The sequence below is a fragment of the Taeniopygia guttata genome, chromosome 6 (assembly GCF_048771995.1).
Source record: "Taeniopygia guttata chromosome 6, bTaeGut7.mat, whole genome shotgun sequence".
In the NCBI taxonomy this organism is placed as follows: domain Eukaryota; kingdom Metazoa; phylum Chordata; class Aves; order Passeriformes; family Estrildidae; genus Taeniopygia; species Taeniopygia guttata.
The window spans coordinates 34,238,469-34,261,071 of NC_133031.1; the positions used below are offsets into that span (position 1 = coordinate 34,238,469).

At 42.4% G+C, this 22,603-nt stretch overlaps 1 protein-coding gene across 1 annotated transcript in view; it reads right to left on the reverse strand.

The window, feature by feature from the left end:
* Positions 1-22,603, reverse strand: part of ADAM12 (ADAM metallopeptidase domain 12) — a 178,398-nt gene that overhangs the window by 123,934 nt on the left and 31,861 nt on the right. Inside the window, exon 3 of the mRNA XM_002190169.6 lies at positions 5,359-5,432. Coding sequence (XP_002190205.5) covers positions 5,359-5,432 — 74 coding nt within the window. The remainder of the gene's footprint in view (positions 1-5,358; positions 5,433-22,603) is intronic.

Below are 22,603 nucleotides of genomic sequence, written 5' to 3' on the forward strand. Positions count from 1 at the left end.
AATATCTTCTTCATATATAATATCTGTTCCTTTGTTTTGGAGTATTCATGTGAGGAGTTGGAATTCCATATGGGGAACTCCTCATGTTTGTGGGGGTTGGAATTAGGTGATCTCTAAGGTACCTTTCAACCCAAGACTTTCTATGAATCTGTGATTCTATGAAGATAAAAAACCGACCAAGAAAGCAGCAGTTTCTCTCTTGATGGGACTGGACCCTTTCACTCCAAAATGACACAACCAGAGGCAGCCCTGACCACACAACCTGAACTGCCTTTGCTAAAAACCATGGAACAAACCTTTGTTTCTCATACCCATGATAAATATTGCACTTTTACACCACAAACCTGTGGGAAATACTGTACCCTTAGAGCCACAGACTGATCCCAATTTACTGTAGCTCTGGTAGCTGAATTGCCATATTTTGGTGGTGACTTGTGCCATTGCAGAAAGGGAAAAACTGCTCCTTCCAGTCAAGTGAAACTTTTCACTTCAATTATAGTAAAATCCCCACTGTCAGCTGAGGCTGAATGCTGCAGTACAGCTGCCAGCTCCAGCACTTGCAGATAAACCAGGCTGAGGTCACAGTTTTTTGGCTAAGACACAGCACAGAATTATAATAGCAAGTATATTCTGACAGGTCCCAGCTCTCTGTTTGGGGTTTGTTTGTTTAGATTTGTTTCTCTCTCTGTATTTCAAGCCATTGATTCTATAGAAGCATGTCAGTTCATTAACAAATCCTGTCAGCTATTTCCTTTGGCACTGGGAATGGGTTGTTTCCCTGCTATGTTAATCCAGCTCCAATGTCACTTGCACACCAATCAGGGCTCCCATTCAGGGAGGTTGGGCAGAAAAGTGGAGAGAACGTCTTCTTTTCTTTTAACCAAAAAGAGAAAACAAAATATTGCTGAACTTTGAAGCCTCACTGGAGCTGGTCATACCAGCACTGTGCATGAAGGTGGCTAGTGCCTGATTTCCAGGGAATTCTGCTGGAGCCTTCTCAATCCTTTCAGAGTGAGCTCCAACACTGGGCCATTACATCCCAGCCCATCCTGGGTAGGTACTGGGTCTCCATGAAGAAGTGGAAAATGTGCAAAGGAGACAATCAGAGATGCCCTAAACCTCTGGAGTTCTCTGGGATCCTAAGGGATTTATAGGATAAGAGGGAGTCTTATACCGTGGCCTGAGTTGGATTTTGTCTCCGATAAAATGGAAGAATTTTTACAGAGGGAATAAAAGGCGGCAATGCAACTTCATATATTGCCTTTTTTATATTGCTTTGTTAAGGTTGGGCTATAAACCTGACAAAAAGGAGCATAAAATGATGGGGAAATGAAGAGTGAACTCAGCTCCTCTAAAATATTCCAGCTTTTTCTTTCCATTTCCACGTTCCAAAGGACACTGCCAGTGGCCTACCAGCCACAACCGCACTGATGTTACCCTCACTGCTCCCTCTGCCAAGCTGGACAATGAAATCCTGGCAGAAAGAAACTGTCCAGGACCCACCTGGGATGTTCTTGATGTCCTCAGGGACAAAGCCATCCTCCCTCCACACTCTCCCTCATATGCCCTCAACTTATCTCAGCTTTTTATCCTTCTGTGGTATCCCCAGCCTCAGGTACCACAGGAGTCAGCACTGGGAAAGCTCCCCAGCATCTGTTCAGAGTTACATTGCTCTGACATTCATAAATATGACCTTTGTCAGCAGATCATGTAAGCATGAAATTAATTTTGAAAATCAGTGATTCCACTGACTTTACCTGGGTCACTCACATGTTTAAAGTTAAAAGAACAACTGAAGAGCTTTGCTGTGTACAGACCTAACCCTGACAGAGAGCAAAATGTTTCCAGTCACAGACAAACAGCCAGTAGCCACAGACTGTTCCACTCTCCAGCTCAGATTTAATCTTACAGGGGCTCTGTTTCACTGCCACAGCCATGAACTGCTTCCCTCTAAGACCCACATGCTGCAATCAACTTCCAAGGGATTTCTGAGTGCATACATTACTGTCCCTTGCACACCAGCAGAGCATCAGTATTACACATGTAATGCACCCCAGCCCAGCCAGCTGCTCCAAAAAGTGGTTTATTTTGCAGCTGATGGATGCTTTGCTGATTCTGGAAATCTCTCCATATGACAAGTGTTCTAAAACATTTAAGGTACTACAGAGCTGAAGGTTCTCAAGAGTGCAATCATCTTTTGCAGCTAAATCATGGTAAGGAATGTACTTGCAACGTGAGCTCGCTCGCAGGTTTTCTGCCTGTGACAAATTGAATCCAGCACAAATAATTCTGGGGTTGCAATTACAAATGGGCAGTGCCTGGAAATTAATCACCAAAGTATTTAATGAATATCCACAAAAGTAATCTCAACAGCTGCAAGCCATCTAGATTTCAAACCCTAGGCTGCCAAGTCAGGTACCAGCAACTCTTCCAGAAATCACTCAGAACATCACGCCCAGTAGATATGAACACATTTTGATGGGTCTGAATATCAGAAAACACCAAACTGACATTCAGTATTTCCACAGATAACAGATGGTTTCACACATTGCTCCCCACTTGGGGTTGTCTAATGTATCTGAATCGTGTTTTGAAACGTAACTCAAGGTTTGGAAAATCTCTAAGGTTTTCAATAAATGGAGTTTAATGTCAAGGCTACTCAAAGCAGCTGTTCCTCCTAATCATGGAAAATCACATCCAGGGTTTTTTTGCATGACCCAATGAAGAAATTATGTAATTTAGAGGTCCCATGCACCTCCACCCCCACCATTCTCCAATGCTTTACAGGAAACCACAGAAAGATAACAGCACACATCTCAGAGCTTCGTGTGCTGCCACTTTTTACTCCAGACAAGATGTTTGTGTTTCTTTCTCCACTCCTACCTGCAGCAGGTGAGTAATGGCTCAGTGCTTGCATTTGAACTTCATGTTCCACACCAATATCAGAAAGAGGGAGCAGGGGCTCCTCTGCATCCTTGGAGATTCCCAGGACACAGGGATGGGAACCCTGCTCCCCTCCCCAGGTTTTTGATGAGCTTTTCCCACCTCTGGAGTCCAGAACCCACAGGTCCAGCCTGCCCTGCTGACATAGATGTTTGCTCTGCAGAAATTCAGGCTCTCATTTCTCTCCTGGGCATTATTTCCTTCTCCACATCCCTGCAGAGTCCCTGGAAGCAGCAGGATGCTCCTGCCCTGTCACCTCCTGTGCCAGTGACAACAAACCCAACACCAGCACTACAGGCAGAAGAAACACAACCACAATTTCCACAGACAAGCACAAAGAGCTTGGCATTGTTTTCCCTGGGAAGCACAGCCCAGTCCTGCAGACCAGTGCCTGGTGTGATTTACAGAAACAGAAACTGACCTACACATGCACATGCTGAGAAAACTTCTCCAAGATTATGGACTTGCAACACTCAGACCATAATCTCTTAGGAAAATCAAATGTTTCAGAAATTCTGAAGAAAAGAGAAAAATGTTTTTGCAAGGCCGTGACCAATTTTTTCCTGTGAAGTGCCTCATGTGCTACAAATGCCAACCCAGGCCAGGCTGATTGTCCCATTCCACAACACTGCCTCGAAGCTCCTGCTGGGATGAGGAATCTCCTGTTGTCAACACCACACACAGCTCTTCCAGAACGCAAACCTTCAGCTGGACACCCCACCAAACTAAAAAAAACAATCCCAGTTTACCCCAGCTGAAAAATAATCATAGATAAATGTATTTCTTCAGGAGCAGATTTCAACATCTCCAAATCCATGCAGTCTGTAGAGGTAATTTATTACACTTTCCTGTCTTGCTTCTAAAAGAGGTGGAGATTGCATCTTACAATCTTCTAAATCTGACTTTATTACAGGTACAAGAGAGTTTGGTATGTTCAGCAAAGCCTGTATTAGCAGTTTTATGGTTTTTTATGTTCTTTTAATCGCTGACATGGAATGTAAATAGTTTCCTCAATTGCTGCATACTTCCCATTCCTGCAGGAAGGCACACCCTTCGACAAAGATTAAGAGAATATAAAGTGAAATCCCTGTTTACTAAAGGAATTAAATTATCCTCTAGTTACTGGAATACAGCAACCTGTGCATGGGGGATCTACACCCCCTTCAAGGACAGGTTTTCAACACTTAAGGGGCATTAAAAAGAATATAAAGGAAGCTCAAGATTTGGGCTTGATGTCGAATAATAAAGTGAACTGGAATTCATCACAGCTGGGTAATGTTGGGGTTCATCCAAATGACTGGGAACACAAAGCATCTTGCACTGTTCTACTCCAGAGGACTACAGAGGTGCCCCGTGGTTTTCCATTGATGTTGTCCATCCCCAGCCCGAGGCAGGATGGGCTCCCTGGACGTTTTCTTTCACAGGCACATTCCTTCCACCTAACACATCCAACTGCATCGCTCACGTCCACGCTCTCTCTATTAAACTGACAAAAATACCTCTGTGGCTTTGATTCCCCAGCAGGGGAACCTACAGAACTCACAGATCCTTGGGAACTGTTACAAAAAGTTTTCCCTGCGTTGAGAGTGATCTTTGGTTTGCTTTTGACAAACAGCACACAGTTTTCCTGATCTGGATTCCCACCATATATCCTTGAGATTCTCTCAGAGGAAAACTGAACACTTGTGGGGTAGTCAAAGACTCTGATGAGTTTTTATGTTTGTCATGGACTTCCACAGCAGTTCTTTCACTCCTGTATGGTTTTTGTTTTTAACAACTCTGCCCATGGGACCGCATCTACAGCAGTCCCCGATCCCTCTCTGAAATCTCACGGACATGAGCAGGATTTGCCAAGAGCACGTGGAAAAATGCACCCAAAGACAGGCTCAAGCCCAGTGCTGGTCCTGAGCTGTAGGAAGAGCACAACCATCCCATCATCAGCCCCTTGCCAGCAAACCCAGAGAGCTCCATTTAACATTCCTGCAGGGGTTAATCCCCAAGTCTTGACTCATCACCTCTGATGGACACTGCATGGAGCAGATCATGGGTACAGACAGCACTAGGAGGGATGAGTCCTCCCCAAAAATTCCAGAGACTGTAGGGTATTCCAGATTACTATAAATAAAAGGCCTTACCACAGGAAAAGAGGACAAATCCAAAAGAAATACACAGAAAAACCCTGAGAGGCAGCATGTCCATTTTCAACCCCACATAAATGCACACAACCATAGAGATTCTTGCTCTATCAGCAATGCACAAATACCCATAATCCAAACTGGAACAAAACTCTCTTGCTAGGGGACTCTTTATAGGGGACCAGTAGCAAAACTGGCCCCAGGTTAATTTTAAAACATCAATTTTAAAATTATAACCTTCCTCCAAGAGTACAAAGTGCCCATGCAGCAGAGTACTTACTCATTCCTCTCCAGATAGATGACCAGATGTTTATTTTCAGCTTGAATTACAAACTGCAGCACTGCTGGGTGGTTCTGCGAAAACAAAACAGAGTTGGCTGAGTCCAAACCCAGAGCCCATCATCCTGCACTCATCTCTGCCAGGGAAATGGACACATGATGGAATCAAAGGAAGGTTTGGCTTGGAAGGGCTCTTAAGAACTATTTAGTTTCCATGGGCAGGGACACCTCCCACTGTCCCAGGCTGCTCCAAGCCCTAATATCCAGCCTGGCCTTGGGCACTTCCAGGGATCCAGGGGCAGCTACAACTGCTCTGGGCACCCTGTACCCAGAGAAGGGAATAATTCCTTCCCAATAGATGAGATGTATTTCAATTTTTTAAGATGTATTTCAAGCTTTTCATAAGGCATAATTAAGTTTCATCTTAAAAGAAAGAAGAAGTGGTGTTGCAGAATTAAGGTCATAGAATATCCTGAGCTGAAAGGGACACATAAGGATTGTCAAGTGCAAAAAATGTGAAATATCAATAAAACTATGGTCAACACTATTACCAAGTATCTCTGTGACAACAACAGACAAAGTATTTATGCATATACAAGTATTTAAGAGAACTTTCTAAACAAAACACCAGCAACAGAGCCCACAGAAATCCCAGTTGCACTCCAGCATGGATCAGGACATCTGGATTGCATTTTCAAGCACCATCATGACTGTGTGCAATCTTCATACTGCCTTTCCCCTGGTTATAAAACCCCAGATCTTCTTCATCTCAAGCACCCAAAGATAAACCCAATGGCACCCTGTCCTTTTGAGAGTTTTAAAGTTCTTCTGAAAGTTCCTATGCCTTCTGATATTTACATATTTCAACTGAGTTTTCTCTCACACTGTTCATGTAAATAATTATTATTTTATATTCTTCTTTGTGGGTGGAGAGAATTGATAGACTGTTAGTTCAACCAGTGTGGTTGGAGAGGTGGCAGTTTCACCCTCCAATCCCCTGTCATTTTTACTATCATATATACAGTGGAGTCAGAAAATAAAGTTTACCTTTTGAAGTTCTTTTTCTTTAATTTACATCTAGCCTGCTTCTGCGAGTTATTTTTTGTCACAGCGTGACAACCCAATAATTTTTTGGGCAAGCTGTGAGAGGGGATCTGGATCAGTGGAGGCCTAAAAGACTTGCAGGAAGGGGCAGTGCACCTACACAGGCTCTGGAAACTTTCCAAGGAGAAAGCACAGTTTGCAATAGGCTGGCTACTCTTGATCCAAAAGACTCTGCTCACATATATATTAAAACTGTTTACATTTAACTTACATTTCATTAAACAAACTCACTGGATTGCGCGACAGCATTTCCTTGTTTGAAATTCCAACAGTAGCTCCATAAATCAGCTGTTCCCCCGTACACTCGAGATGCTTTTCTGGAGATTTGTGTCAGCCAATTGCAGCTAGAATTGTTTTAGGGTTCTAGTGCTTAATTGATTTATTGAGAAATGTTTCTGAATTTGTGATTGTTGCAGCAGAACCCCAGTGGAACCTCTGTGACAGACACAGCATCCCAGTCCTTGGAATGCAGTGATTTTCAAATTGTTTGAAAAATTAGAGATGTTTATTAAAAAGCAAAATTATTGGGAGGCTGTCATAGACTAAACAGAATTGTTCAAATGAGAAATAGCTGAGAACTCTCCAGTGCTCTCAGGCTTTATTGAGCCCAGGCTGGGAGTGGGATACCATTGCTTTATCCAAAGTGTCCTGCTCGTGAGAATCCAAACGTGCTTTCTCAGCAACAGCATTGAAATTCTGCATCTCTGTGAACTCTGCAGAAACCAGATCCCACTAGAATGCTAAATAAATGCTTCAGACTATCCTTGGCACTCAGCAAACACATGGGAGTCATTTATTGGCATGAATATTTAGAAGCAGTGTTGATTATGACTTCAATACTAGTGCATTGCTTCCAAAACCCGTGAGAGCTACAGAATGTGGAGTTTTGAGAGAGTAAACCACAATTAATTACAATATAACACAGTAAATAATTAAGATATTGCAGTGGCACAAATGGATTCTTTTCAGCTGAAGGCCCTCTTAATATGGAAATGACAACTATGTTTATTCATGAGTTCACAGTGGTACTTATTTGACAGTCAATGGATGTTGGTAAAGTTGCAAAGTTAAAAAAGCAGCTGCAGAATAGAACAGGCTGTTACAAGACAAAATCATCTCTCAGAGAATTCCTAAAGCTGAAACTTCTCATGGAGCACAATAATGGCCCCAGTTATGGATGCTGCATTGCTTTGCACAAGACCCAGGTTCAGAATCTTGCTTCACCATCGATTTTTCTTTCAAACAAATGGCTCATTTCCTTCTTTTCCATCTGCGAGGAGATGAGACTATATTTTTTCTTAGTCTGACTGGAATTCATAAGCACAAATACAGCAAAAATTACCCACTGCACAGGTGTTAGGGTGACTACAAACAGAAACACTTGAAATTATAAATTTCTAATGGTAAAGAAAAATGAGCCTCTTTCAGAAAGGCCATTTAAGGTTTGTGTTTTGGTTTTTCCTCCTCTTTTTAAATCCATACTCCTGTGAAATTAATTCAGATTTTTTGTTTGATACAGCTTTTTTGGGGGGGAGTTTTCTTGCAGTGGCTGTGGAATCATCCCTATAAAGATTTTGCACATTTTTGCCACAAGCCCTTAAAAGTTCATTTTAAATCCCGTGAAACACTGTGATACCCTTGCCTTGCAATCAATATTTTCCAAACTGAGTTGCAGGGTGAAATGGGAATGAATATTTATATTTTCCACAGAGAATAATCAAAAAAGCACCTTGTAGGGGTTCAGAGCCTCCTGCTCAGAATGTTTGAGAGCCACTTCTTCTAAGTCTTTCTTAAGAACCACAAAAATAATTTCTATGCTGGTGCCACGACTTATTCCCACATTGATCCCTTTAAAATTATCGACTGTGGAAGCCAAGTGGACCTGCTGAGAGGGGCATTATTTAAACCATAATGAAGATTTTTTTATGGCTCTACTGTCTTTTTTCCACAGACTCAAGTTTTCTACTTCTCTCCTAAAAGTGCAGTTTGCTGTTTCCCTTTTAAGTAATTTTTTTTTTTTGTGGCATAAGAGAAGATTTCATCAGTGCACACAAGCTTTTCCCTGATATCCTAAGAGGCCAAATTTCAGGATGATTTAAAGAAGGAATCTCCATAATTTTCCCCTCTTATCTAGAAGATTTGCATCCAAAATCTGCATCAAATATTATAAAAAAGAAAAGCACCACCTCCCTCCCTTAATTTGCTTCTTCCTTGCTTGGAGCTGAGTGGTTTTGGTCTGAATTGATGTTAGAAAAACTCAATATTCTGAAGGAAATTAGTGAAACATTAAGTAAAGGTCAAGCAAGAATTTTCACTGATAAAGCAGATTTTAAAAAATAATAAATCAGCACTTGATTAACTAGAAGATTAAGGGACAGCAGCCTATTTCTGAGTCAGAAAAGTTCTGCAGTAAAACTACTTGAACTAGTACATGTTTCATACATACTACTTTTTTTTTTTTCCTTTTAAAATCACATTGATTCTCATTAAGAAAGAGAAAAGGAAGGACAGTTTAGGGACTAAGGGCTTCCCCTGTGAATGTGGGGGTGGTATTGGGAATACTGTCTAATAATAATGACATCTAGCCACAAAATTACCCATTTCTATTTCTGAAATACTTGTGGAGAAGATACATTTGGATAAATTTTTTCACCTTGGTGGGATGCCCATTCTGAAATTTGAATGCAAAGGATTTGTCACTGAGCAAAATCTTAATTATTGCTGGATCCCCCTTTCCTTTGGGCTGTGAGCTTTTCCCTGCTGGGACTGGGAAAGAAGACTCCAAGTCATTTCTTATAACATTTGAAGAGCAGAAAACTGATGGAATGGAGAGTCCTAACACATCTGTCTTTGCAGTTCCCTCTCTATAAAAATAAAGGATTTTACTGGATTGAGATGCATGAGTTAGATCAGCACATACAACTTTAAATAAATTCTAGAAATTACATCATAGAAATAAAGAGAAATATCTACAGATGAAGAAAAGAGTGTAAATGAACTCAAACCAGCAGCATTAATTCATTTGGCAACAGAAATGCATTTTCAGCTGTATCCAGTATTTAAATCCACTGTTTGAGGATAGAGATCGGCACAAGAAATAGAAACAAAAGGGGTCATTTTGCTTCTCTGGTTTCCAAGTTTTAAATTATATCCTGACAGGGCCAGACTGAAATAGGCAGGTTTGTTTAATCCAGCAAAGTGGTTTCCAGGCCCTCCAGAGCTGGTATTAACTTTGCTAAAGCCAGCCCTGAACAGGCTCAGCTTTGCCTGTGCCCAAGGTGACCTTGGCCCATGCAGTGCTGAAATGGGTAAAAATTGGAAAGATAGAAAGGAAAAACTAATAATTAAGAGGAGAATTATGGCTTGTAATTAGTTGTATGTAATGTGGCTCCTGACATTCCATAGGGAGCTCAATAAAATGCCTCATTTCATAATTACCTGCCTGGCCTTCAGTTTGAAGACAGAGAAACTACATCAAGCCAAACCAGAGTCAATGATTTGAACGACAAAGGATTCTACCAAGGGGTCATGTGGCAGCATTTTTTCATCCACAGTTTGAAAGTGTGCTAAAAACACAGATGTTTGCTGTCTGAGCAAGGCCCACTTTGGAGAGAGCCCACCTGGAGCAGCGAGTCCAGCTCTGGGGCAGGACATGGACATGGAGCTCTTGGAGAAAGCCCAGAGGAGGCCACCAAGGCAATGAGGGAGATGGATCCCTCTGCTCACCTGGAGAGGAGACGCTCCAGGGAGAGCTCAGAGCCCTTCCAGGGCCTGAAGGGGCTCCAGGAGAGCTGGAGAGGGACTGGGGACAAGGGATGGAGGGACAATGTGGGAATCAGAAAAACAGAAACTCCCACAGACACTGAAGGGTTTGATCTGCAGCCTTGGAAGAAGCTTGGATTGATGTAAAAACACAACACACAGATATTAAGCAGAAAAACCCTGTTTTTCTATCATGTTTCTATAGTTGTAAGTAACTAAGTGAGAAACTGTGTGGGTGAGATGGTGAAGGGTTTCTAATGTAAGTGTGGGGTTGTATGGAACAAGCTGAGGGTTCAGAAATTTTAACAGAAGCAGATGTGTGCTGTGAGTTAGAAGCCCACTGGACAAAAGTATCCAGAGTGCAGCAGAAGTGAGTAAAGGTGATGGGTTAGAAAAGCAAAATAAACCCCGTGGCAACTGTCATTGGGTTAGAAAGTTCTGCATTGCCTTGTAACAAAGAACTTGTGACTGCTCTTGAGCTATGGCCGAATGCTGCTCCTCTAAAATCTCAGGGACTCTGAGACTGATGTTTATCTGAGCAATAAATCATTCTTAGCCTGAAAATAGTCCCATCCCTTCATTTCTAGCGGTGACAATGACAGGACAGGACACAGGGAATGACTTCCACTGCCAGAGGGCAGGGATGGATGAAATTTTGGGGAGAAAAATCTCCCCTGGGAGGGTGGGCAGGCCCTGGCACAGGTGCCCAGAGCAGCTGTGGCTGCCCCTGCATCCCTGGAAGTTTCCCAGGCCAGGTTGGACACTGGGGCTTGGAGCAGCCTGGGACAGTGGAAGGTGTCCCTGCCATGGCAGGGGTGTTGCACTAGATGACCTTGAAGGTCCCTTCCAACCCAAACCTTCCTGTGATTCCATGATCCCGTGTACTTTCTCCTCTATGCTCTTAAAACCAGAAATTCCATCATAAAAGACAAGGGTTGTGAGATTGTTATCTCCTAAGCTGGGCTCTGGAAATTAAGGACCTTTGACATTTATCAGGTATTCACATTCCACACACATATATATGTTTTTTCTTGGATCAGAAGAGTCAACACCAGGAATTAGAAACTGCATACATGGGGAAAGAGTCCATTATTTCCAGCAGGGAAAAATTCCATGCCATTTTTTGCTATCTATATGAAAATACCTTTTATTTCCCTCGTTTATCACCCACTGACGTTCTGCATTAGTGCTAAAAGGTGTATTTACAGTATCAGATCTTTGGGCTGATATTATTCCTGTACTATCTATAAAGCACAAAAAGGGAGAAGCTGGGAAATCTATATGAAATAAAGTCACCCAGGGAATCTTACCATAGAAACTGGAACTCAATCCAACAAATGCAAGCTGTCTACAAAATATATACATTTAAGATAATTACAACCTGCAACAAATTGTAAATTGTAAATTGTATGCAATGCTTTTAAATCTATAAATATTTCTTGGTTTTCTTTTGGCTTCAGTTTAGAAGTGAACACAAAGAGCAAGGTTTTCTGCAAACACCTCCAAGAGTAAGCAATATTTCATGTGCACGACATGAAAAGCATAAACATTTAATTCTTATGATTTTGCAGGTTCCTGGGGGCAGCAAATTCAGCTGTGCTTTGCCTGCTCTCAGATGAGAAGGATGAATCCCTGTGGGTGCTTATAATGAGCACCAGCTCAGAGAACAGAGCCTTTTGCAGTTGGTTTTTTTTTATTTTCTTTAATGGCTTAGCAAAGACTCCCAAGCCCTTAACAAATTGGCTGAGCCAGTCCAATAATGTAGGAAACCAAAGAACTTCCAAGTTTGTCCCCAAGTTTATTTTAAAGTGATTATTTGGAAGCAGAATGATCAGATTTTTGCTTTCTTGCTGGCTGTACAGAGAGATGCAAGATTCTTCTATCTGGAAGACACAATAGCTAAATTTGAGGTTTTTTTATCTTATTTTTGTCTTCTTTTTCTTAACTCCTATAGCAAATTGCAACTGCTGCTTGGAGATAGTGAGGCTTTTCCACTCTCTCCTTTTCCTGCTTCCCCCACTGCCATATTGTAAATCTATGGAAGATATATATATCTTATATATAAAATTTATATATTTTATATAAACATAATATATATGTATCATATATATTAAATTTAAATATATAAAATTTATATATTTTTTAAAATCTTCTGCCCCACACGATGTGGCAGAACCCATGGCAGATGAGGGCCTAAAGGAACTTTTCTGCTCCTGTACTGGTTTCCTTACAGGAATCATGGAATGGTTTCAGTTGGAAGGAACCTCTAAAGATGATCCAGTCCAATCCCCCTGCAATGAGCAGAAAACCTTCCACCTGCTGGCAGAAAACCCCACCATGGAGCTCATGGGATGCAGATAAAATAGGAGCACTTGGGAACGACCTAATTTGGGAAACTTTTCTTCATAAGCGAAAACCACTTTCAATTCAAATGAAAAATCTCAATATTTCTTTGTGCTGCCTCTACAGCAGTGCCAGCACCAGCCTCTGCCCACCAGGTTGTTTGGCAGCATTGCTGAAGGTCCTGTGAATCTCCATTTCTGTGTTTAAATTCCCAACTCCTTGCTCACTATTGCTGTCCCAGGATCCCTATCCAGAGTTAAAAATCCGAGCAAACAACGCTCAAGAAAGAGGAAACCCAGAAGTTCATAGTGCCAGACCAAAATCAATAAAATTACACAGCTCCAGCTCCCCATTTCCTGCTTTCCATGCAGGAATACAAAGCTAATGACTGCTCCTGGAAAGGGAAAACATGCTTACAACTTAGCTACATCCTTTCTGTGAGCTATTCCTGATTTACATTTTTTCAAAAATCAAAGGGTAACCAGGCTAAAACATGTTCAAAATGTCATAACATCGAGCAGCAAATATTTTAGGAGCAGATCCAAAATAACTGGCTTGATGTTTGAAAGAAATCTGCACCTTGTCAGGCTGAGTTACGTTGTGAATTTATCCAGTATCAATAAAAAGTCAGGCATAAAACCTGAATTCAACTGTTACACCATATTTTCATTATCAAGCACTGAGGTTACACTAAAATATATTAAGGTGCATTTGACCAGCTAAAAAGGGATTAGCAGAAAATTTTCAGCTTTATACCTTAAAAAACAAAGCAAAATAAATTATTTCTTTTTAATTGAATCTAAGCAGTGCAAATAGGGCAGCCTTGGTTTTTACAGCAGCTCTCCAATTATCCTCTGAACTACATTGGTTAAAACCAAGTCAAAATCAGTATTCCCTGTTCAGTACAAACCTTGCAACAACAACAACAACAAAAATCTCTGAAAGATTTTCAAAACCTAGCTCTGAGAGAACAAACATGGGTGAATTATGAAAAAGGGAACTGGTGCTGCCAACACTTTTGAAGAGCCGATGGGGAGCGAGCTCAGGATCCTCCAGCTCAGGATGTGGGCTGGGAGAGGAGCTGGAACACAAAGCAGCCAGGGCAGGCACGGGAGCCTTCCTGACCCTTTGCAGCAAAAATCTTTGCAAAGCAGCCCAAGGCAGCCTCTGGTGTGGATTTATTGCCCTTCCCCGAGTGCCTGGTGACCTGTGAGGAGGCTGCTCTGCATCTGGGAGAGCAGATTCCTTGGATTCACAGGCCACAAAAAAAGGGAAGAAAGGAAAATGCAACAGCATATGGTTTTGTCTGAGTGAATGACAGCACTGAAGTGTGAACTTGATTTTGTAGTAAGAACAAGCAATAAAAATAATAATAAAATATGTGTGCTTTTAGCCAGCCCTCATTTACCGCGGTGTATCCCAAACACAACACCTCTGTCAAGGGCTGCTTCCACAAATCTATCCAAGAACCCCAGATTTGCTCATCCAGGTACTGAAGTGACTCCATGGAGTCAGGACTTCCCATCCAGCCCAGCAGGATCTCAGCTTGGAAGCAGGTCCAGAGCAGCAGAGCTGTTGAATCCCAGCCTGATGGAAGGGCGTGTTTGCTATCCCATCCCATCCCCTAAACTGGCCAGAGCCCTTCCTGTCCTCTGACACCCTGAGGGGGTGGCCAGGAAGTTGGCTGATTGCACCAATACAGATTTGAGTTTTTGAAAGATCTGGAAATAAAAAAAATCTTTTTAACAGCGGGGAAAAAAATAGCAAAACAAAAAAACTTGAAGAGTCTGGTTAAAAAAATGAGCTGAAAAATAAATAATCTCCAATATTTCTTTTCCTTATTGTATTCACAGAATCAGAGCTTGGGTTGGGTGGAAAAGGAACTTAAAGCTCATCCAGTGCCACCCCTACCATGGGCAGGGAACCTTCTCCTATCCCAGTCTGCTCCAAGCCCCAATGTCCAGCCTGGCCTTGGACACTTCCAGGGATGTTGCCCCAAAAGCTCAAAGTGGAAATCCCCTGTAGGTTTCTGGGGGAGTGTCTGGGTGGCCTTATATTCAGAAAAGGCAAGTGGACACCACACAGCCTTAGAGATTTGAGAAGCTCGTGGCAGCTCCTGCTCATGGCAGCTTTTACTGTCCCCTCTGCACCAAGATGGGTCACTCTGTTAAAGAGATATTTACCACCTGAAAATTTCAAGCCTGGCTTCAGACATTTTTTTTCCTTGCCTCAAAACCAGCCCAGAAGCTGGCCCAGGAATGAAACAACCTGGAATTGGCTCAAAGGAAAGCCACAGTGATTACCCAGTATTTACACTGCACGTATGAATCACAACTGTTCTCTCTGCTATCAAACAGATGGGAGCAGAAAGCACCTCTTGGTTGGAATCCATTATGTGCTGCTTAAACAATGCTTGGTGCAAGGCTGTGCAAAGAAAACAAACATGCCTGGGCTGGAGAAAATTGTCACAAAACACAACTTAATAGTGCTGGCAGGCAGGAAGCAATTCACTGGGGCTGGGTTGCCTTAGCTATGGAGCACAGCTCGCTGCAGCCAGTCCTGTGCAATTTGGGTAATTATGATGGGAGTGAGCAGCTGTTGATATTTGCCAATTTGAAATGTACGTGGACTTCTTTGAGGACAGTGCAGTGCAAATGTAGTGGATCCTGTTTGGGTTGTTCCTGTCTGGAAAATTAAAATTCCTCCTCTTTGTCACAACACAGGGGGCTGTGACCTCCTTTTACCAGAAGTTTGATTACAACATCACATTTTCCCCGTGTGCTCAAACAGCCAAGGTCAAGCATGGACCATGTCAAAGGCTTCATCAGCTCCTTACCCAGTGTAATTATATTTTCTGCACCTTAATCCCTCTGTCCCATCATACTTCCTGAGGGTATTCCCAGCTAATAGCTCTGCATTTTCCCACCCTCACACCCACTGATCCACAGCAGAGCTGGAGCTGAGCAGCCAGCCTGACCCTCCATGGAAACATCTCCCCTTCCACACGTGGAATTCTTGCAGCCATCACTTGTGGGGAGCCCAGGACGTGCTGTGCCCTGTGGGGGAGGAGAATTATGATGACAATTACTACTAAATTTCCAAGGATAAGAAATGGCTTGTCCTCCAGGTGCTACCTGCTGATGTTCCTCTCAGTGGGAGCTGCCTGGGGAGGGCAGCAGCAGGTGAGCCCCAGGTGTCACACAGGGGCTGTGACACGAGGGGTGTGTGTGTCTGCTGGGGGAGCAGCAGAACAGAGTGAGATTTCAGGGATATACAGAATCAAATCCATTCTGAACTGCCAGGGTCATTACCTGAGCCACTCCTTACACCCCTCAGTGTCACCTGCAGCAGCGCCAGGACAGAGGTTTCCCCCCACCCATCTGGAAGGGTTACAAAGCCATGGAAAATCAAACCCAAAATCCCACTCTGAAGGTTCAGCAAACTGCCACAGGGAGAAATAATGAAGAATTCAGTAGGAATTGTGTCCACTGAGACACGAACAGAGGTGGCCACCCATTTCCCTGAACTGGAAGTCAACTCAGAGAGCTTCAAGAAATCCCATAAATTTTCCTATCACTGAAAGAGGATTTCAGATGCTTTTTGTTTCCCGTCAATACAAATCTGGCTGGGCTCAGTGAGTTCTATTGAATGCACATGTATCTCCTTCGAGCCACATTTCATGCTCTCCAAACATCTCTCTCTAAATTAAATCCTTTCATATTCCTTGAAAAGCTCGGTTCTTAATTAGGAAAGAGTTCTGATTTTCCATTTTCATTAATTCATTCGATTTCAAGATTTTGAAGCCAAAGTAATTGCAGCTAAGTGAAACTTACTGAAAGGCAAAAAAGATACAATCAGTTTCAGACAATGAGAAAATTAAGGATTTTTTTTGAATGCAAGGGTTGGTCTAAATGTCCTGGCTAAACTGAATTCTCAACAATGCTACAATCTCCAGAGAAGCAATGATAGATGTTTTGCCTCTCTGAATGAACTCGGAGGGTTGGCTAGATTAATGCTTGAATTACTTAATTTATTTGGCTTAATTTATATGCTGTTCTTCACTTTCAGAGCCTCCCTCTCCCCCCATCACACAGTTCCACTGCACCAGGCCTGTGCCAAGATCTCTGAGCTCAGCCTTCGTTCTCCCTAAACATCTCTCCCTATTATGTGGCTCTGATTAAATCTCCTGTGCTAATTTGTTATTGCAGTCCCCAATTTGCTTCTGGATCCCAGTTCCCTTCTGCATCCCAAACACTGGAATGCAGGACAGGACTGAGGACTCGGGGTCTGATTTCCACTCTTTCAAACCACAATTTGTCTCTGATGATCTTTCGAAGATGAAGAATGCCTTGCACAAAGGCAGATAAAATATTCTTATTTTTTAAACTAATGAAAAGGGCGATTTCACCCCGCTCTTGGGCTACTCAAGATAACTTGACAAACTTCCCAAAGCTGTACTTCCAAGACACATGAATCATTTTTATATCCTGGAATGTGCCCTAAGAGAGAGAAGGATCGGAAGATTTCCTAGTAAAGTAAATTATCCTGAAACCTGGGGGCAGAATCTCACATTTTTCTGCTTAATTAGAAAGAGACTTTGCCCAGAGACACCCCACCTATGCAGTGACATTCTTGGAGAAAACAAATGGCACGAAGGAGTGTGGAAAGCACAGTAAATTTATCTCAGAACACTCATCCTAGAACAAAAACACATGTGGTGTTCTGACTGATACTCCCAGGTTTAAAGTATTAATGACAAGTATGTTTCTTGCCACAAAGGCAAAGACAAAACACAGATAGAAATGTTGTTGCCATTAATATCCACACAAGAAAAAATCCCTGTATAAAAAACTATCTATTCATGATAAAATGTATTTTAAGATATCTAAATTTGCTATAAAGTCCATTAGGCATCTAGTTACTCTTGGAGATAATTTAATTTCAATTGCAATCTGAGCTTATAGAAAATATGTTTCTTTTCACATTACCCATCTGTTCCATAAGAATAAGCTATAAAAAAATATTTCTAGAACAACTTCTTCTATAACATATTAGATAAACCCGTGGCTCTCAAAAATAACCCCTGGATCAAGGGTATATAAATTGATATTAAAGCTCAGCAAAGATCTGCTTTACAGTAAATCATCGAGAAACAGGGACAGCCTTTCTCCGTCGAAGGGCACGAGGTAAATAACTGAAGAGGAGGTAAAAACAGATAATCAATTATTTCAGTTGGTTTCAGGGTTACTGCTGAAATTCTCAGCCCCTCAGAGAAAACCCAAAAATCAATAGAGCACAGAATTTTGAGATAACAAAGAAAGAAACATCTCAAAGGCATTTGCAATACGTGATAAAAGCATAAAGCGAAGTCTGCTCTCACCTTCAGAGTGCAAATGAACAGGAATATTCCTGAGCCTGCTCTGAGCTGACTGCACAGGGGTGGGAAAGAGGGAAAAACCCTGCAGAAGGCTCAGGGATCATCTCCATTTCCCACCCTCAGCCCCATGGAGCAGAGAGATGTCAGAATCCAGAGCATCCCTCTGGCTGCCCTGGCAGGTCTGGGACCCTGGCAGGGGTCAGGAACCCCCCTGGACAGAGCCCCCAGAGACACTGGCTGTGATCTCTGTCCATGGAAAAGAGTTTTCAATCTTACAGGATGAATTACAAGCTCTGAGTGTTTGATATAAGTAATAATTAAGTGTGGCATGGGTGCAAAAGTAAAATTTTAGGATTCTAGATAAGGGGTCCAAAGGGGACAAGATGGAGGAAATTGGGTGTGCCTTGTCCTTTTTCTCCTTCTTCATGCCCTCCATGTTTCACTGCGGTGTTGGCATTTTTCTGTTGGTTCAGGCTGGGGACACACTGTCCAACGTAGGTGACAGATATTGGCACGTTATTGTAAATCCAGCACAGGTAGTTTGTGGTATTTAATGTTTGTAACATCCCACTGAGGGCAGAGCCCCACACGCTGCCCTGCAGGACAGAGCTGCGGCAGGGCAGCAGAACATGTTAGAGATAAACAGAATAAACAGCCTTGAAACCAGCACAGACCAATTATGGCTTCTGCTTTGGCAGTGGGGCAGAAAGACAGAGACTTTCTACAATCTCAGAATCATCAATACCCACAGATTCTGACAGAGCACCACAGAAAGAACCTGCAGGAACAGAACTCTGCAGCTCAGCAGATGCTGGAGCTCAGTGTCCATAGAGACTGGGGGAAAATGGACTTGTCAGGAACCCTGAATAATGGGAGAAAGCAGCAGTGGCCCTGCAGCTGAGATGAGGAGCAAGTAGAGTTATAAGTTAAAAACTTAATTTCAATTGTTCTCTATGGAGTCAGATCTCCTCCCAAGATTTCTGTGCAAAACTTGGGCTGCCAGAGCATCCCATCCTGAGAGAGGAGCCTTTACCCACCCTCCTGGGCAGCTCTCAGCTGCTAACAGACCCTGCAGTCCTGTCTTCACAGTGTTTCCCCCTCTTTTCACTCCATTATTTGTATAATCCTACTCTACTTCTGCTTCCATCCCCGAAACCAGAAGCCAGTGACTTGGCACAGGTAGGAGAGAACTGCAGCACAACACAAAATTTAACAAGACCTCTCAGAGCCACAGCTTCCACTCTAAACCAATTAGGTGGGAAGATTAAATATCCCAAGCTCCATGGTATCCTGATCCACCTCTCTGATTTCAGCATCTATCCTTGAATTAAAAAAAAAAAAAAATTACCAGAACAAAAGGCTGAACTTCTGCTCAAGAATTCTTTTTCTCTTCACCCAGCTGAGAAAGGAGTTAATGCTGTAGCTGTCTAAGTGTTATTTACTCTGGTTGCAATTTGTACAAAGCCAATAATTACAAGAGAAAGAAAAACTGTTGGCCACCCATTTTCCACCCTCAGCAGAAAAGTGTTCCCTATGACGGTTCAGGTATCTAAAATTCCAGAAAAATCCAAATCTTATCCCTTGTAATGCAGAGATGGCAAAGTTCCCAAAGGAGGTTGCCATGAAACAGAAGGAACAGCCCCCACTTTGCATCCAATCATGCAAAATGTGGCTTGTGGGACCTCAGAGGCTCCTGCCCAGGAACCTCAGAGGAAAAGTGTTCCCTATGAAGTTCCAGGTATTTAAAAACTCAAAAAAATCCAAATCTTACCCCTTGTAACACAGAGATGGCAAAGTTCCCAAAAAAAGGTTTATATGAAGCAGAAGGAACAACCTCCACTTTGCGTCCAATGATACAAAATGTGGCTTGTGGGACCTCAGAGGTTCCTGCCCAGAAATCTCAGAGGAAAAGTGTTCCCTATGAAGTTCCAGGTATCGAAAAATCCAAATCTTATCCCTTGTAACACAGAGATGGCAAAGTTCCCAAAGGAGGTTTCTATGAAGCAGAAGGAACAACCTCCACTTTGCATCCAATCATACAAAATGTGGCTTGTGGGACCTCAGAGGTTCCTGCCCCATGTTAGGATCAACACCACTCTCATTAACAGCTCTTCTCTGGCTTTTCTCAAACTCCAGTGCACTCAGAGACCTTTATCCTCCCTTCCTCATGATATGCATGTAAATACATCCTTTTCTCATTATCTTTATTACTGAGCTCTTCCTCGCTGCCTTGTAAGGCCATTCTTCTTGTCCCTGCCCGACAGGAGCACATCCAACAGTGTCACCCAGACTAATTACTGCCTCTTATTTCCCTGCAGCCATTTCCACCCTGCAGCATCCCCCAGGGCCCTGCTCAGCCTCCCCCTGTCCACACTTCCAGCCCCAGCTCCTTGCTCCTCACCACAGCCATGGTTTCTCCAGCCATTCCTGGCTCTCCTTCTCGTGTCCTCCCGGGTGAGTTATATCCCTCATTTATTTTAATGACTGTTTTCCTTCCCAGGAATTATTCAAGGAGGAGTTATTATAAAACATCTCCAGTCCCAGGGAGCTGAGTGTCCTGTGAGATCCTCAGCCTCCCACCTGCACTCCTGAGTCCTCCATTCCCCACGTTATTAATCACTGAACCTTAGGATGGTTTAGGTTGGAAATTACCCCTGGGATCATGGAATCCTTTAGGGGGGAAAAGATTTCTCAAATCAAGGAGTCCAACCTTAATCCAGCACTTCCAAAGCCACCACTGACCCATGTCCCCAAGTGCCACATCCACTTTTCAATCCCTCCTGGGATGGCGACTCCACCACTTCCCAAGGAATGAAAAAGTCTCACCCCACTGTTGTTCCTGAGCCATTTAACACTGTTTTTTGTTTTTCCAGACAGCAACAAGTCCAACTTTTCACCGAGCTATACACCTAAACTACTGAATTACCACTCCTTCACAAAAAAAAAAAAAAAAAAGCCTTCATGCTGCACTTACATATTTAAATAACTTCCAACTACACGAGTGTATAAAACTTCGCTGTTATAAATAACATATTGTTGACATTTTTTAGTGCTAAGCTATATATTTTAGCAGATTAAAAGGAGAAAGGCTCCTGGAAAGGTTCAGCAGTGTCCCTGTAAGTAGGAAGTGGTTCCCAGCCAGGGGTGCCATGGTTGTATCCCAAATTGTCAGCAGACACGGTGTGCTCAGAGCAGGGCTCTGAAGCAAGGAGCCAGGCAGAGCCTTCTGAAGGTCTAAAAGTATATCCAACATTTCTGGAAAATTCTCCTCCATCTCATCAACATATAAATAGAGCAGGGCTCTGCAGGGGATCCCCCATGGTGCAGATTTCCTGAGGTGATGAGGGAAGGAGCATTTTTGGCCATATCCCAGCCTAAAGGAGAAATCTTGATCACCAGAAGACTGAAGAATTTCAGAGAGGGGCTCAGACAGCTCCTCAAGGGGCACGTGAAAATAACATTTGAGGATTGGCTAAATTGGTTACACTTAGGGAAAGAATTCGGAAGAGCAGAGATGCCCAGTGTGCACTCACCCCAAGGGATTACTGAGCTGAGAGATGCTGCATTATTGTTTTTACGTCGAGCATGTTTTCAAGAAAACATCCTTTTCATTATGCATTCGATAAAGGAGTTAGAGCAGCTGCACTCCCCCAAACGACTCCATCAAATTGCAGTTTGCAAATCAAAATTCACAGATAAGAACACCTTGAACACACAAACTTTGCCTGAGGCTAAATACGAGTTATTTCCTCTCCCTGCAGCAAGGCTGTGACGGTGACATTGCATCAATAAACGAGCTCCCTAAAATTGAAGGAGCAAATTTGTGCATTCCAAGGGATGCAGAGGAGTGATTTGGTGGGACAGGCAACAACAGCAATAAATTGCTGCGTCTTTATTTTATACTGAATAAATTTCTCTCTAGCTCAGGTGCCAGCCAGAACACTAAAAAGAGAACATGAAAACAACTTCACTGTGGTTCATGAGCTACTTATGAAACTCTCATTGCTCTGGCAAGGAAATATTTGTGCATAATAAAAAGTAGAATATTTTTGTTTTATGTATTTATTATATTTATTATACTATTCAATATATTTATTTATTATTATTTTATGCTGAATAAATCACTCACTAGCTCAGGTGTCAGCCAGCACACTAAAAAGAGAACATGAAAACAACTTCACTGTGGTTCATGAACAACTTCTGAAACTCTCATTGCTGGCGAGGAAATATTTGTGCATAATAAAAAATAGACTATTTTGGGGTTATATTTTTTTTATATTTATTATACTATTTATTATATTTATTTATTATTATTTTATGCAGAATAAATCTCCCACTAGCTCCAGCCAGAACACTAAAATGACAGAGCATGGAAACAACTTCACTGTGGTTCATGAGCTACTTCTGAAACCCCCATTGCTCTGGCAAGGAATTACTTGTATATAATATAAATATAGAATGCAAAACAATAAAAACTACACCATGGATGCTGGAAAAAACCAAGCACATCTTGGTATTACCAAGTAATTTGGCTTGAGTGTGATGGCCAGTGTCAGAATTCAAATTGAGCTTAAGGAATATACCTTGGTAAGACACAGCTTTGTGTTACCAGGGTTGTATTGATTTTTCTTGCACTGAGAAAAATAAAGATTTTGCTGGA